Here is a 17,505-nt window from a genome sequence, read left to right as displayed (position 1 = left end):
ATTTTCAAAAAACACCATATTGTTGTTGTACTGCTCAGCTCTCTCTCACTGCTGCAGATCCTCTTTCAGCTGGTCTCTGTTTTAGCTACAGAGTGAGACCTCTTTTCTTCTTCTGTACTATCTTTGTTGGCAGTCGCACATGCTCAGTAGCTCAGATGTAGATCATGTCAGCTAGCTAGCTCCATAGACAGTAAAAGAAAGGCTGTTTCTCCACCTTCAGTCAGTTACAAGGCAGGATTAGCTGGGAGACTTCTTCTAAATGAGGGCGCACATGGAAGTAGTTCTTTAGTAGATTATGGTGAACTTGTGTGTGTTGTAGCAGTGCTTTGCTATTGAGAACGAGGTAGCATGCTAGCGTTAGCACGCTAACGCTACAAGCTAACGGTTGCGGTTAGCTAGCTCGTTTCGGCTTGTGATGTCACAAGCCGTGCTGATTTTGAACAGCTCCCCCAGAGACTGAAGGCAGGACACGTTCAGGAACCGTATCTCACTCAAAACAGCATGGAGGGACTTTTTTCAAAGTTTGTATGCGTGTGGAAGCACCAGAGACACAAAAGAACACCCCAAATCCCAGAAAAAGTGTTTTTTTTCATAATATGGGCACTTTAAAGAAGGACTGGAAAATTCCAACACTCAATACTATCGAATCGCAATAAACAAAAATCGCAACACAAATCCAGTGGGTGGCCATGTTTCGTGAAAGAATCAAATTGGTACAAAAGCATACGGTCCCAGCTCTAGTGTAGCTGTAGCCTGGCTGATTGTTAGTCCTCAGAGACAACACAGTTATTCCTTCTCTTCCTCCCCTCACATTTCTCTTTACACAAGGAGACCTTGTGTACTTTTCAGCCTCCTTGGCGCGAGCGTTAGGCCTGTTTATGAGAGACAGGAGACGGAGATGCGTCTGCCAGCCTGAAGGCGAGTCAAGGTAAACACGCTCTCGTGGGTCGGACGCTACCTGAACCATAATACTGGCTGTTTACTGTACCCATGTACTCAGGCAGGAAGCGGGAGCCAGCATGTAGACAACCTGTCTGCTACCTCCCCCCCACCTGCTTCCAGTCGGCCGCTCACCTCTTCCTCCGCTCTGCACACGCTCACACACACGTGGAGACGTCCATGTGCTTCATTCTTGCCTGTTAAATATCTACACTTGCAAACACGACACGCTCAAAAAGACAAAACGGCAGCGTAAGGAAAACGTGCTGCGAACAGCACAACCAAAGTTATACAGATATCTTGTTTTAATAAGCTGCAGCGTTCATGCTCACTCTGTGCAGATGAACTGAGTGGCTAGGGCTGTTACTTAATATTATATTTAATTGTTGATTTTAATGTGTGGATTATTTTCTGGATGAATGGATTAGTTGTTTTGGTCTCTAAAATGTCAGAAAATGGTGAAAAAAGTGGGTCAGTGTTTCCCAAAAAGCCCAAGATGACGTCCTCAAAAGTCTTGTTTTGTCCACACCTCAAAGATATTCAGTGTCCCAGAGGAGAGAAGACACTAGAACAGATTCACATTTAAGAAGCTGACGTCAGGGAATTTCTGCCATTTCAACTAGCGGACAATTTGTAACGTAGAAATAAAATGTAAAACCAGCCTCTGGAGACTCGACCAGCTGAGTCACAGCGACACCATCATCTGGTTTTTGTCGCTTTCTCCTGTTGTTTTGTCGACATTTTTGGCGCTTTTTCCCCCCAACGTTTCTTCCTGACTGTTAAGTTGCTTCTTCTACAGTTCTGTTGCTTTTTTCTTCTATATTGATGACGCTTTTCTCGGCGTTCTTGTTGCCGCCTCCTCTCTTACGTTCTAACACCAGCCTCTGCGACTTGGAACAGCTGAGTCGCCGCGACGCCATCAGCTGGTTTGAGTCGAGCTGAGACGGGCTGCTGAAACTTTTCTCTGCGACGTTCTTAAACGTTTTTTTTTTTTTTTTGTCTTGTTATGAATCTTTGCTCTGACCTGGGCTTTACAAGCTTAAACAAAGTGTAAAGAGTAAAAACGCCCAGTTGGCTCAGGTTGGCTGACTTTTCCACACACACACACACACACACACAGAGCTGTCACACCTGAGCAGCAGTGAAAGGCAGGAGGAGCACTGATAAGCTATCTGGTGTGTGTGTGTGTGTGTGTGTGTTGATCATGCTAGAGGTGGCAGGCGTCTCACTTTATTTTCACTCTGTTTAAAAAGATTTATGTTGACAAAGCTGACCATCTGTGTTAGTGTGTGTGTGTGTGTGTGTGTGTGTGTGTGTGTCTGTGTGTAAATGTGGCTGTGCTTGTTTAGTTAAAGTTGGTCCCTTTCAGCAGACAGAACAATCCCAGAATTCCTCTGTTTACTCGACATTGTCTCCAAAGTCTTAAAATACCAAGAGGATGACCTGTCTAAAACAACTGCCTCATGCAAACACACACACACACACACACACACGCTTTTTTTATGCTGAGTGGTTTATTTCCGGGAAACTTGTGAGAACGTCTCTGGTAAACACAAGATTTAAAGTGGTGCTTTTGCAGGATCTAATCCATTAAGGCTGTTTTATACGTCTGCTTCGAGTCGACGGCGGACCCCCGCAACCCCTCTGCGTCGACCCTCTGCCGTAGCTCGACGTGCACCTCCAAAAATGTGTAACTTTGCGGCAGGCAACGCAGACCGCATGGACTGTGATTGGTCAACTGGTCCTGTGTGTTGATAGTCTGTGTTTCCAGCAGCCTACAGTGGGGAGTAGCAACATGCTAGTTCACTGACATCAGCTCTGCAAATAAACTCAGACATAGTTTGGTTACAATGATGACGGGGTTATCCGTCTGTAAAGTGTCTATATGTCAGTAACGTTTTGAGATGAGCACTTTGTCAGCTAGCAGTACTTTGTGGGCCGTTGTGCTAAAGTTTCTGGCGATGCAAAGAAACGTGTTTAACCCCGACGCAGAACTCCCAAAGGGTCACGACGGCGTAGCTACGGCGTGGAGTTGACGCGGAAGCATGAAACAGGCCTTTAGTCGACAAAACCATATGATTGTTAGTCCACCAAGTATTTCTTTAGTTTTCAAGTGTTTTTGACTCACTCCACACGTTTGTCTCTTAGCAGGATATCTATATAACGACAGATATTTTGATCCCCCCCCCCCCCAGATCAATCAATAATGAAAATAATTGTTGGTTTCAGGCAGCAATCACTGGCTGATTCCAAAAAGCTCGCTACAGACGGAATCACGTGACGTTGCACTAACACAAACATCACATCCCAGTTTTTTCTGATTCAATAACAACCTTTCATTGATTAGGAGATTAGAATCAGAAGAGATTAAGATCGGAGCTATACGCAACTCTACTTCTTAGTTTTATTCATAGCAAACACTTGGATTTCTGTGATTGTGTGGACTCTGAAAGCGTCAGTTCTATTTCTAAGTATGCTTTTCCTCTGCTTTTGTGCACATCTTCATGTTTATCTGTGCTCGTTTCATCCTCGGCTTCTTTTTCTTGAACGTTGGCTCCGTGTTTGTGCTCGGCAGAGCTTCGTAAACAGCAGCAGGCCTAATAACTTTCCCTCTAGTCACTCACTGATTTTATGCTTCCCTCAGTAATAGACCCTGATTGTGCTGTGTGTGTGTGTGTGTGTGTGTGTGTGTGTGTGTGTGTGTGTGTGTGTGAGAGAGACTGTGTGCATTGATTTTGCTGGTATTTCCAACAGCTGGATCCAGTTAGCGCTCACAGTCAGAGCTTCCTCAGGCCTCAGAGTGGGGGACGGGATGAGGTTGTGTGTGTGTGTTTCTACAGAACAGGGTTTGTTCTTTCCAGTGTGTACATGTATGTGAACACTGCTGTGTGTGTGTGTGTGTGTGTGTCCAGGCTCGGGTAAAAGCAAAAGTCATGAGGTTTTAAACAGCAGAGCGGGGAGGTGTGCAGATGTGTGTTTGCATTGTTGTCTGAAGCAGAATAAGATGAGCTGGAGAGAAGAGTAATTATGAGGGAAAATGCAATTAGCAGTAGTTTCCCATTCGACACGATGGCCGCCTGGTTCCTTATTGTGCTGACTGGGGACGTTTGTTTCCCTTTTTTAGCAGTCAGTGCATTGATGTGTTGTTAAGGGGGCCCTGTGGCGTTCTTGACTGGTATGGATCCATGTTTTTATGAGTTGGTCCCATTAAGTTTGTAAAAGGAAGGAAATAAATGTGTTAGGCCTCAAGGATACACACAATGCGTCTTTGTGAGTACACTCTATGTAACAAGAAACTTTTAAGTAAGAGGGTTATTTCTTTTCAAACAAATTCCTTTTAATATGTTTGTGTGTGTGTATGCGCCAACAACCACAAAGGCAAAATCCTTGTATGTGTTCCTTAACTTGGCAATAAATCCTTTTCTGATTCTCGATGCTCTGATACCATTTTCTACTTAATCTGTATGGTGGCGGTGCGTTGTTGGCCCGGCTCAGGTTAAACCCTTTGTAAAACATGAGCCAATGCGTACAGAGAATGTTATCTATCTTTTGTTATCTAGTTTCAGTCAGTCATAGAGGGAGAAAGATAAATTTTGAATGACATGGTATTGGATTGGTCTGAGACTCGCATACTCACTGTTACCAATGCAGGCATTTTAGGCAGTGTGGGTATGGCAGTATCTTTCTGCACTAACCTGATTGGGTATGAGAAGTTATACGGTTAGGCTATTAGAGAAACCTGTTACATGTAGCATGATTTCTCCTGGAAAAAGCTGACTTCTGGTCCGTGTGCGTTTAACCGGGTTTTCAGTATGAAACCCCCCCCCCCCCCATTAAAATCAGGTAGCAGAGGCCCAGATATACTTAACTTTCACTCCATAGATACATTTCCCGTAATGCAAACGTAACTGTGTTTTGTCAAATTCTCCCTGCAGCATAATAAACAAAAAGACACCAGTGTTTGGGGTGTAAGAAAAAATTTATACACTTTTTTTAAACGTTCAAAAATATTCATGTAAGACAGTGGTTCACGTTTATGTTGTGTTTAAACCCCCTACTGCTAGATGGCTATGCTGAGACACCACTAGTGTCCTTGCCTCCCAGTGCCTCCCAGTGCCTCCCGGTGCCTCCCAGTGCCTCCCAGTGCCTCCCGGTGCCTCCCAGTGCCTCCCAGTGCCTCCCAGTGCCTTACTTTTTGCAAGAAGCTAACAATGTAGCTATTAGCTCACTAAGAACCTTTGAACCACAATCCCAAACTGTGGTTTTCTGTGTACTGAATTATTTACCTAAAGTAAACTTTTTTGACTTCTATGAACATAATTTTTTTTTATTTAATTTTTCAAAGATTATACTTAAAAATCCCAATATATCGCCTTACGCACAGTATCGAAATATATTGCAATACATTGAATCGTGACTCATGTATCATGATTCGTATCGCCAGATTCTTGCCAATACACAGCCGTGTGTGTGTGTGTGTGTGTGTGTGTGTGTGTGTGTGTGTGTGTGTGTGTGTGGCTGAGATAGCTTTTCTCAGGCTTTAGAAAACTCCGCCAGAGCCACAGAAGACAGATACTGGATACTTTTTACTCAACGAGTAGACTTATTAGAGCTCCAAAGATTAATTGCTCACTTGTCAACTATTACACTAGTCATTTTTTGAGTTTATAGACAAAACAACAAATGGGATTAATCGAGAAAATAATCAACAGATTCACAGACAATAAAAATAAGGGTTAGTTGCCCTTGGTGACCCTTTTTAAAAGACAGCCTCCATTGTATTCTGGTAATAACTGTTGTTATCATCATCCTGGTAATGAGGTTAAGATTGGAGTACTAAAAGATGAGAACATGTCACTTGTTAGTCAGGAGGAGATTTTGTACTCTCTGTTGGATTCTCTCCTCTCTTTGGGGGTCAAAGGTCACATTTGTGAGTCTGTTGACGTCACTCACAGTTGAATGAGCACCAAAGGCCTCTCTTTTCTTCCTGTGTCTTTTGGTGGGAGGTCTCCCAGTTTCAGACTGCTCGGTCAACAGTGGGACCCCGGTGGTTTGGGGGGGTGAGTGTGGGGGGTGGGGCCAAGGCAAATGCTTTGGACTCTGTTCTTTGTCTAACTGAAGACCCAGAACACACACACACACACACATTGTCTGAACAAGCACACACACACACACACACACACACACACACACACACATTGTTTGAGCACACACACACACTGTGAGCAAACACACATACACTGTCTGAGCATGCACACACACACACACACACACACACACACACATACACTGTCTGAGCATGCATGCACACACACACACACACACCATTCAGCTTGAGTTTTTCGAGGTGCACTTGAACGCAGCTTTGCATCCCGTGGGTGTTGTTTCTCCGGTAGTGTCCACAGTGTCTCAAAGGTCAACTAGTCTCCTCTGTGTCTTTAGCTGCAGACTGTTGCATGTCCCACTGTTGGAATCCTTTCCAAAGAAATGCAGCCACACATTAGACAGGTTTAGCTGTCAGCATTTTAACCGTAACGGTAGGCTAACGTTACCTGCTGCCAAGTGTAATGTTAACTAGCGTGACATGCAGCGATACGTTCGGTAGCCTTTAACATCTGTTTCAGAGCATCAGTTGGCAGCGCTGGCATTTCAGAGGTACCAAAATCAGCCTTGTCTTTTGTTTAGGAAACAGGTTTTGATACCCAACTCTGATACGCACAACAGAGTTCTTCTCCATAACTTCTTTTTCTCCTGTGTAAGTCATGCGTTCCTGCTCGTTTAAGTGTGTTATGAGAGTGTACGTGTGTCTGTGGGTCTGAACAGCAGAAAGAATGTAAACATGAGGGAGATGACCACCGTTGAACTGTGTTATCTCACCTGTTATCAGAGGTGCGGATATGTGGCTCAGCAGTAACATCCTGCACACAAAGACAACTCCCCCCCCCGTGTCGTGTGTGAAGATGTACTCTTTGCTATCATTGTTTCTTTACACGCATGAGAGATGATGTTGGTTTATGAAGTAAGTGAGTGAGTGTGTAAACTTCTCCGTCTCTGTCCACAGTACCTGCCGTTTCAGTGGCCTATGCTCGACGTCCCGGGACGAGCATCGATCAGAGACTCTGCTACTCCGACACACCTGGTGAGACACACACACAGATGCACGCACAGATGCACACACAGACGCCACATGCACGCACACACAGGCGCGCACACACACAGGCGCACACACACAGGCGCACACACAGGCGCGCATATGCAACACGCACGCACGCACAGGCGCGCACACAGGCGTGCGTATGCAGCACACAGTCGCGTGATTGCAACACACACAGATGTGCGCACACACAGTCGTGCGATTGCAACACACACACACACACACACACAAAGTGCAGCACACAGTAGGATTAGTAGCAACTGACAATCTGCTGATTATCTTCTCAGTATTAGTTTGTTTGGCCTACCCAACATGTCTTAAACCCAAAGATATTTATTTTAATATCACACAAGACAACAAAAACCTGCAAATTGTAATATTTGAGAAGCTGAAACCAGAAACATTTTGGCATTTTTGCTTACGTTTGTTTTACTCCATTATAAATAAAAGACTGAATCGATAATCAAAACGGTTGCCAGTTAATTTGGTGTTGATCGACTCCTCAGTGAATTGACTAATTGTTTCAGTTCTAGAGGAAATATTTCTGTCTTCATCTGTGTTTCAGTCGTTCATATCGCACAGCCCTGATACACAACACTCGAATGAGTTGTCCGTGAATGAATGAATGAAAGAAATCTATTCCATTGGTAGGAGAAGTTACGAGAACACACTTCATTGTTTGAGTCTGCAGCAGCTTTTGTCTTCTCTGTCTCCGATGTGCTAATAATAGTTTGACTGGCGTCTCCAGCAGCTTATCACCTCAGATGTTGCGTACGTGTGACCTCAGCACACACACAGAGCATGATCCGACCTGCCCTATCACTGTGTAACACGGGGATGTGTCACAGCTGACCTCAGTCACGCAAACATGACAGATTACATCAGTGGTGCTCAAACTTTTTTCAATAATGTACCCCATTTGAATTGTGTTTTTAAGCCAAGTACCCCCTGACCAGCGATAGAGTTACCAAACAGCAGCCATGGAACTGAAAAACATTTAAATGCTGATGGAAAAAGGCGACAAAAACTTTGAAAGAAAAAGTAAGGCAAGAATAGGTGGAAAATAGTATCAAAAACATAGAAAACAGCGACAAAAACTTCTTAAAAAGCGACCGACTTGTAAAAAAAAACACACAGTAGAAAGAAGGTAGACAAACTTCGAAAAAAGTGATAAAAACCTTGAAGGCGGAATTGATTTTTGCAAAAAGCGACAAAAAGGGAGGAAGGAAGAGAGGGAGGGCGGCAAGAACAGGTCGAAAATAGTGACAAAAAGCGACAAAAACCTATTTTTAAATGACAAACTTCAAAAACGGCAACAAAAACATAGAATAACCCGCTCCCGTACCCCCTCTGCAGTCCTCCAGACACGTACCCCCATTTGAGAAACGCTGGATTAGAGGGCTGCAGTCGAGGGTTGTGGGTCCCAACACTCGGAGTGTAGTTTACATGTGACCTGCTTATCTGTGTCTACACGTCTCTCTGCTCCTCCACCATATTTTGGTAGAGCTTCTTATTTATTTTGAATTGCAAAAAGCTTGAACCCTCCAGACGAGGACCGGCTCCTTCAGGTCACAGGTTCTGAGTCCGATAATCTTCTCTGATCTGAGAGAGAAAACGTCTCGTGACTCCTGAAAAGGAATGAATGAATGTTATCAGCTGGTGTTGTGATTTCCCATCAAAAACACAAACTTCCTGGAATATGTTTGCTTCCTTTCTGCAACGGTGACTTGACAGTTGCCGAAGTAAAAAAACCCTTCAGTAAAACGACCTTGAATATCTCTGACCCATACTATAAATGACCCCTAACTTTGGTTACCCTGACATCTGGTGGACAGATGACGTGTGTGTGTGTGTGTGTGTGTGTCTCTATTTGTTTGTGTGTGTGTGTGTGTCTCTATTTGTTTGTGTGTGTGTGTCTCTATTTGTTTGTGTGTGTGTGTCTCTATTTGTTTGTGTGTGTGTGTCTCTATTTGTTTGTGTGTGTGTGTCTCTATTTGTTTGTGTGTGTGTGTCTCTATTTGTTTGTGTGTGTGTGTCTCTATTTGTTTGTGTGTGTGTGTCTCTATTTGTTTGTGTGTGTCTATTCGTTTGTGTGTGTGTGTGTGTGTGTGTGTGTGTGTGTGTGTGTGTGTAAAATATGCAACAAAACTGACACATTGATTTTTATTTTATTTTCTGGACAAAATGTTTCCGTATGTGGGGGGGTGAAACTGTCAAACTGTTGTTAAAACTAAAAGAGGGGAAACCCTGACACCTGGTGAACAGATTGTGTGTGTGTGTCTTTTTTTTATTTACTGAAAAACAACAACAATTTACTTTGTAATATCATGATTAATAAATGAAAAGTTTGAGAATAAAAACTCATGATGTCTGTGTGTGTGTCTCTGTCTGTGTGTGTGTGTGTCTCTGTGTGTGTTTGCAGTCTAACAATGTGCCGGTGGTGCAGCACCCTCACATGACCCACCTCCACCCGCTGCTGTCCTACAGCCCGGAGGCCTTCTCCCCTCAGAGAGCCTCGCCGGGCTTCTCTCCGGACGCAGGTCAGTCTGGCGTCTCCTCCAGAGACATCCTAAACACTCTACATCTACACTGCTGACACATCGCTTTGGCTACGTTTACTATTTAAGAAAGTTGCATATGTTTTGAGAAAAAGTTGAATATTTTGAGAGAAAAAAGTCGAATATTTTTTAAAGAAAGAAGCAGAACATTTTGAGTCAGACAGTCTGCTTCCTGTTTACTCTCGGCCCGCACATGCCCAGTGTGTGTTCATGGTCATGTGATTTGTGATGTCAGACGTGTTAATATGGACGCAGATTAGAAAATGGGTCAAATGTAACCCGAGGACAACAGGACGGTTAAAAAAACGTAGCAGTGTAGATGTAGTCTTACTTTTAACCTCAAACATCACCCACTACCAGATCCACCTGAACAATAAAGTCTCCTGTTGTTAAAATATCAGCTGATGAATGTATCTGTGTGAGCAGGAATGTCGAGGACGCCCTGCTACCCGGTCTCTCCCGGAGGCATGGCTCAGATCCCGCACCCCCTCGGATGGCTGTGAGTTAAAAACACCGTAAATGGAAACAAACGTGACCGTTTGTCGACGTAGGCCCAACATTTGACTGTCTGTGTGTCTGTGTCTGTAGGCAAGGCCAGGCGATGTATCCCATCGCAGGAGGCTTCTCACCTGCCGCTCTGGCGATGAACGCTTCTATGTCGGGGTGAGTGATGTTTTTTTTCAGCGCTGAGTCACGCCGCTCGACAAAATATAGTCATATTATGATTTTGAGAATCGTGTCATAATACTTAATACATAATACAATGTTGCTTATATTGTTAGAAAATTACAAGAACACAGTCATAGTTTTATGAGGACAAAAAGGGGGGAACAAAAGTAATATTTAGAGAAAAGGGTTGAACATTTAAGAGGAAAATGTCAACGTTTCGGGACAAAAACATAATATTTTACAGACAAAGTTTCTGGTTGAAAGTCGTAATATTTCCAAATGTTACTGTTGAAACCTCAGATTATTTCCCCCCCCCCAACAGTATACCTAAGACTGTTGAAACTGCTACATTTATTAGATCATATATTTAAAGAGGAATCGACGATGGAAGTAATCGCTAGTCTCAGCCCTATGAATATGAGCTCACTTTATTGATCTGGTGTAAAGCTGAAACATTTGGTGTGTGTGTGTGTGTGTGTGTGTGTAGCCTGATGTCGGGGAACTTCTCTCCGCGTTTGGTGCCGACCTCCCAGTCGTCCATCCCGCACCCGGCCATCGTCCCGCGGGAGGTGAAGCAGGAGCCCGCAGGCAGCAGCCAGCCGGGGTAACAACAGCTCAATCATTTCACTCCTATCCCTGCACTGTTCACCTTTGCACTACCACCATTGCACACACACTACCATAGCACCTTATCATGGTCATTGCATCACATAGTCAGTCCATACCAGACCTTTGTAATCACTTCACAAATTGTTAACGCTTTACATTTCTCTGAGTGATTGATATGTATGTGAGATATATGTGTGTTTGTGTGTATGTTGTGTTATGGTTGACTAAGCGCTCTCTCTCTCTCTCTCTCTCTCTCTCTCTCTCTCTCTCTCTCTCTCTCTCTCTCTCTCTCTCTCTCTCTCTGTGTCTCTCTCTCTCTCTCTCTCTCTCTGTGTCTCTTTCTGTCTGTGTCTCTCTCTCTCTCTCTCTCTCTCTCTGTCTCTTTCTGTCTGTGTCTCTCTCTCTCTCAACATGAAACACCCCCGAAATCACCATCACCAAACTCCACCAGACTCCATGTAAATAATCAGGACTTTTAGCGTGTATAGAGCCAGCATATCTCCACATGTAAATGGGTGAATTAAGGGTTTATTTCAACCAAACCAGAGTGGTGATTGTTGAAACAGTGGAAAGATGAACCAGGACAGCTTTTGATCGTTTTATTTAGTTTCTGTCCACTTTTATTGAAGTGTGTTTTACGATGATAAAAGTCCTGATTATTTACATGGAGTCTGGTGGAGTTTCAGGGCTGTTTCATGTTAGACCTTTTAGTTTAAAGAGTAAGAGCCTTTTTGTTTATTTATTGACATGAACACAATCTTAACATGTAGAAAACATTGTGAAGGTTAGCGTTGTTTGTTTGAATGGTTGCTGTGCCAGAATACACCAGCAGAGGGCAGTGTTGTTTTAAGAGTTGTGTGAGTGTTGCCATCTCAACACTTGAAGTAAAAAGTAATAGAACCACAGCGTATAAATACTCTGCGACAAGTAAAAGTCCTGCATTTAAAACTAACTAACTTATTTAGTTTCTGTCGACTTTGAATTAGGGATGCACCGAATCCATAGCCTAGAAATCTAGACCAGCCTAGCAGCAGCAAATGTAATCTGCAGCCAGGGTCAGTCTAGCAACTCTCTGTTGGCTTGCGAGCTGGAAAAACCAAACTCTAGTCAGGCCAATCACATCGTGTATAGACTCGGTGGGCGGGGCTTATGGCTGCTGCTGCTGGTGAACAGCGGTCTTTGGAATCAGCTTTGGCCGCGACTCTGAAGACTTGGAGTTCAGCTTTTTCTTTGAGAAAAGAACAAAGAACGGCCCTGAAGTCATTCTTAAAAATGTGTTGGGAATTTAAAGTGGAGTCTATCAACTAGCGTTGCTCTGCCTGGTTGTAGAGCTATCCTATTGGTGCAGAGGGAATTTGAAAGACAACCGTTGATCCCGCTCCTCGGATTGAGCCCAGCCAATGGGGAGTTCCCAGACCCAACATCTGGATGTGGGTCTGACTTGTCAGGCTACCGAATCCAGGATTCGCTTCAGATTTGGCTGAATATTGGGTTTTTTGACGGGGTTCGGTTTCTGCCGCACCTTAGAATTTTTTTCCACTGAACCCTACGCTTGCACTCCGCGCGCCACCCCGGTTCGACGTGATGACGGCGCCGTTGATTACGGGAAGGTGTTTGCGTAGGTGGAGCTTCAATGCAGCAGGCTGTGAGGAAGTGGAAATGGAACTGGTGAGCAGAAAAAGTGTTGTTTGGCAGTACTTTCAGTCAAAAGAAGGCCATTCAAGTCCAGCTACATGTTCAATCTGCAATGCTGATTAGTCTGGTGGTGGCGAGGACCCTAAACAATACACAACATCACCGCTGTTACAACATCTGGTATGAAACATCTGGAAGAATACGAGTTGAGTATCTACAGACAGCAGCCAGAATGCAGCAACTTCAGGTACGGCAAAGGAAGGACAGTCACTGTTTACTTCATTAATGTGTTGACTGTGTTCATGGACTGAGGACGGGACGAGGACTCAGCAGAATCTCAACCAGTGGACCCCAAAAATCTGGATTCGGTGCATCCCTACTTTGAATGAAGTGTGTTTTACGATGATAAAAGTCCTGATTATTTACATGGAGTCTGGTGGAAATATGCTGGCTCTATACACGCTAAAAGTCCTGATTATTTACATGGAGTCTGGTGGAGATATGCTGGCTCTATATACGCTAAAAGTCCTGATTATTTACATGGAGTCTGGTGTAGTTTGGTGATGGTGATTTCGGGGCTGTTTGATGTTAAACTAAAAGGATCTTCCTCTTTAACTAAAAGGTCTATCTCTGTAGGGATCCTTTCATAATGTTGTCAGACACTTAGAATAATAATCTGAGTCTGTCAGCTTCCCCCTTTTATTGCATTTATGCTGCTTATCTCACTGCGTCTGTCGGCAATGGTAACGCGTTGTCTTCTCGTCGTCTCTTTGTGTAGAAGGTCTGACGTCCAGCAGGAGAAAGAAGACGAGAGGAAACCACACATCAAGAAGCCGCTGAACGCGTTCATGCTGTACATGAGGGAGGAGCGGCCCAAAGTGGTCGCTCAGTGCAAAGTTAAAGAGAGCGCCACCATCAACCAGATCCTGGGACAGAGGGTCAGTCTCTCAACCTGTGTGTGTGTGTGTGTGTGTGTGTGTGTGTGTGTGTGTGTGTGTGTGTGTGTGTGTGTCTCTGTGTCTGTGTGTGTGTGTGTGTGTGTCTCTAACTGTGTGTGTGTGTCTCTAACTGTGTGTTTGTGTCTCTAACTGTGTGTTTGTGTCTGTCTGTCTGTCTGTGTGTGTGTGTGTGTGTGTGTAACTGTCTCTGTGTGTGTGTAACTGTGTCTCTGCCTCTGTGTGTGTGTGTGTCTCTGTGTGTGTTTGTGTCTGTCTGTCTGTCTGTGTGTCTGTCTGTGTCTGTGTGTGTTAGTTATCTGACGGTTGTTTTTGTGTTTTGTGTCCACAGTGGCACTCTCTGTCCAAAGAGGAACAAGCCAAATATTACGAACTGGCTCGTAAAGAGAGACTCCTGCACTCCAAACTGTACCCGGGCTGGTCAGCCAGAGACAACTACGTGAGTCCCGATGCTCGCAAACGCCGCACACCGCTGCACCTTTACATCCGTCCGCATCAGCTGATAACACACGTTTGTTTGTTTCTGTGTGTGTGTGTTTGTAGGGTAAGAAGAAGAAGAGGAAGAGGGCAAAGAGTGAAACTCAGTTCGAAGGTAAGACGATGCTGCTCTAAATCAGAAACAGAGAGAGTTTGGTTTGGCTATTGTCCATTAGCTTCTTTCTGTTTTTAAACAGCAGCTTGTCTTCCTGGGGTCTCTATTATTTCATAAGAATATTACATCCATCCATAACATTCCTACTCGCAGTACATCAAAAGAACAACAAAACATAAACGTGTGTACGCAACATTCATACTCGCAACATAAAAATAAACCCACTACATCAACACTCAACACAAGCCCAAAACCTGTCTAACGGACCAGCTGCACTGCACTTGTTTCCACTATTATAATAATAATAATAATAATAATAATGATGAATCTGGCGACAGTGGGCACAAGAGCAGCGTAAGCCGCAGACATCTGCCCTACATGCGTAAAAATGGGAAAGTCTTCTATTTGTATTTTTACCCGAGGTGTGTGCGGCCCTTTTACACAGAAATGAATCATAACGTGTCTATAGCCTCTTTCTGACCAAGTAGTTCCAGGAACGTAGTTCACTTCTCAACAGATCTACTAACCACTCTCCCCCAAAACCAGTTCAGCATTTTGCATTCACGCTGGCCAAGTGGCCATAGGGACTGACCTTTAGTTATTATAACTCAGCCATCTAACCAACACTATGCTGAAAAGGACTGAACGTTTTATTTAGGAGCTATTTCTGTCAGAACAGCTGAGATGAACCAATGTTTAGTTGCTGCTACAGCGCCTTCACACAGCGACCGCCTTTCTGACGAGTGTGTTCTGTGTGTGTGTTCCTCAGATCCTGAACAGGACTTCCCGCTGCAGCTGAAGAGACCTCGCGTTCCTGCTGACGAGACGCCTCACACGCACGCTCCGCTCCCGCAGCAGACCGCGCACGCACACTCGCACGCACACTCGCACGCACACTCGCACACGCAGCCCCGCTCGCACCTGTCCCAGCCGCACACCGTCTCCCACCTGACGCACACACACCTGTCCCAGGCCAGCCCGGCCTCCTCGCTGGACTCCCCAGCGACGCCGACCACGGCACTGGCGTCGCCCGGCGCCCCTGCGCCGACGCACACCGAGCACGCGCACGCCTCGGCGTACGGCGGCGGGCACACGTCGCCGTACGCCGAGCAGCTGCAGCCGCTGTCCCTCACCACCAAACCCCACCGGACGGCGCTCGCGCTGAGTCGCGGCCCCCCCGCGGCCACCGTCACATCCGCACCCTCCACGCCGACGTCGTCCTGCGGCACCCCGGCCTCCTCGCCCCACACGGCTCCCCCCCCGTGTTCCCCCCCCCCCCCGCCCGCTCCTACCTCCGCTCACCAATCAGCGGCGAGCTCACACAGTGCCTTCACTCAGTCGCAGGCGTTCGCACGCCGAAGAACCAATCAGCTGTGAGGATCGGCTTTCACTCTGAATCATCGCATCCAATTAAAACAAACAGTGACATCACAGACACAGTTGGACGTGATTTGTACCTCTTTTTTAACGCTGTAAATATGCTTTCTTTTTTTTTTTTTTTTAACTTTTTTTATAGACGTATCACGTTTTTATATTAGTATGAAAAGGACAAATAATTGGTCAATATTTGACCGCATCTATAACTTCAAGAAATGTATTTTTTTGTCACTTTTTTCTGATTCCTTCCCATCTGAAAAGCGCGGTGTGGCACGGTGTTTCTGTTCCAGATGTGTTTCATTGTTTTCTTTTTTTTCACCTGGTAGTTGTTGAGTGTAAATGGGTTTCCTGGTTCCTCCGCTGTGTTAATAAATCTTCACTGAGTTCTGACACGCTGCCTGTGGGATGATGGGAGTTGTAGTTCTTCTGGAGAGCTTTAGGCTACATGTGCATCGCTACGTTTTGGTTTCAGAACCAATATCTTTTGCTACGTTTACAGCTCGCGTTCAGGGTCCAAAATGAACGCTCGAAATAAACCAAGAGCCCATTTTAGGAAGTGGAAACCATCCAAATCAACTTTGTTGATCTTTGTCTCTCTCTTTCTGTCCCTTTTTTCTGTCTCTTTTTGTCTTTCTGTCTCTTTCTGTCTTTCTTTCTGTCCCTTTCTTTCGGTCTTTCTTTCTTTCTGTCTCTTTCTTTCTTTCTGTCCCTTTCTTTCTGTCTTTCTGTCTCTTTCTGTCCCTTTCTTTCTGTCTTTCTTGGTGAGTAAATCTGAGTAAACCTAGTCCTTCCTTCTTTCTGTCTTTTTCCGTGTGTTTGTCGCCTCTTTCTGTCAGCATTTAGATGTGTGTCAGTTCTAAGGGTTAGTGGATCTGTTGCTGACGTTGCTCTATTCTTCCTCTTTATAGAGACTCTTTTAAAGAGTCAGACTCTGGAAATATTCAGATCCTTTACTGCAGTAAAAGTACTAATACCACACTGTAAACATACTCTGTTACAAGTTAAGTCCTGCAGTGATAATGTAACTTACTTAAAGGAAAATGTAATTAAAGTACTAAAAGTAAATGATCTCATTTTGGAAACAATCCAACAGTTGTCAATCAACTTTCTCTCTCTTTCTGTCTCTCTTTCTGTCTCTCTTTCTGTCTTTCTTTCTAAACGTCTGTAAGCATCCTCAGGAAAATGTAGTTCAAGTATTAAAAGTAAAGAACAATCCTCCCGTTGTAGAAAGAGTAAAGGATCAGTTGTGTGTTTAACGGTCTGATCGTCTCAGCTGGACCCGGAGGCTGTTTGGAGCGGAGGATGAATCCACGTTTGATGCTCTAGTGAGGATTTGTGGCAGCAATGTTGAGGCAGAATGTTCCCTTATTGTTTTAACTTTGATTTAATCCTCTTGTTTCTTCACCCCTCTGTAAGAAAGGTGCTTTTTAAAATAAAGTTTGTTCCTATTATTAGTATCCCTACAGCGACTCCAGCTTTACTGAGCTTTGACTGGAGCTATACTCACATTTATGTTTAACAAATGAGATAAATAACTGATGAGCTTCTTTGTCTCGTTTCATAGTTTTGTATTCTTGTGAGTGTAAAAGCAGCGTAGTAATAATAATAATAATAATAATAATAATCTGTGCCGGGCTGAAAGAAGCCACACTGCCTGAGTGTCTTCCATGGGCTGAACCCAATATCTGTTCCTAAATGTGTAGGCCTACATGAAGTTTTACTATGGAGGACAGAAAGGGTGTTTCTTTTATGCTCTTTATTATAAAAAATAGTATCAATAGGCTCCTTAGCAAAAAGACATCTTAGCCAAAATAAAATCAAGCGTAACTTAAAGCATGACTAGCCTAAGAATTAAAAAGACTTAACTAAATATGCGTGTGGAGCTTGTGACTATTGGCAGAAAACAATACGACACCCATTTGCTCCTAACTGCTTGGTTTTTACCTAGGGACCGTCAATAACGTTCTGAACTTCATTTATTTCCAGTAGCTTGTATATCAGATGTTCTAAACACCC

General features: G+C 44.3%; 1 protein-coding gene across 3 annotated transcripts in view; it reads left to right on the top strand.

Annotated features, from left to right (window-relative positions):
• tcf7l1a (transcription factor 7 like 1a) overlaps window positions 1-16,952 on the top strand; it is a 28,518-nt gene extending 11,566 nt beyond the window's left edge. For all 3 annotated transcript variants that reach the window (XM_078270861.1, XM_078270860.1, XM_078270862.1), the window contains exons 5-13: window positions 7,001-7,078; window positions 9,516-9,633; window positions 10,078-10,150; window positions 10,240-10,314; window positions 10,808-10,924; window positions 13,343-13,502; window positions 13,852-13,959; window positions 14,064-14,112; window positions 14,882-16,952. In XM_078270861.1, the coding sequence (XP_078126987.1) occupies window positions 7,001-7,078; window positions 9,516-9,633; window positions 10,078-10,150; window positions 10,240-10,314; window positions 10,808-10,924; window positions 13,343-13,502; window positions 13,852-13,959; window positions 14,064-14,112; window positions 14,882-15,489 (1,386 nt within the window). In that variant the 3' untranslated portion in view covers window positions 15,490-16,952. The remainder of the gene's footprint in view (window positions 1-7,000; window positions 7,079-9,515; window positions 9,634-10,077; window positions 10,151-10,239; window positions 10,315-10,807; window positions 10,925-13,342; window positions 13,503-13,851; window positions 13,960-14,063; window positions 14,113-14,881) is intronic.
• The last annotated feature ends 553 nt before the right edge of the window (window positions 16,953-17,505 follow it).

The sequence above is a fragment of the Sander vitreus genome, chromosome 16 (assembly GCF_031162955.1).
Source record: "Sander vitreus isolate 19-12246 chromosome 16, sanVit1, whole genome shotgun sequence".
Lineage (NCBI taxonomy): Eukaryota > Metazoa > Chordata > Actinopteri > Perciformes > Percidae > Sander > Sander vitreus.
This window is presented reverse-complemented; position numbering and strand designations above follow the sequence as displayed.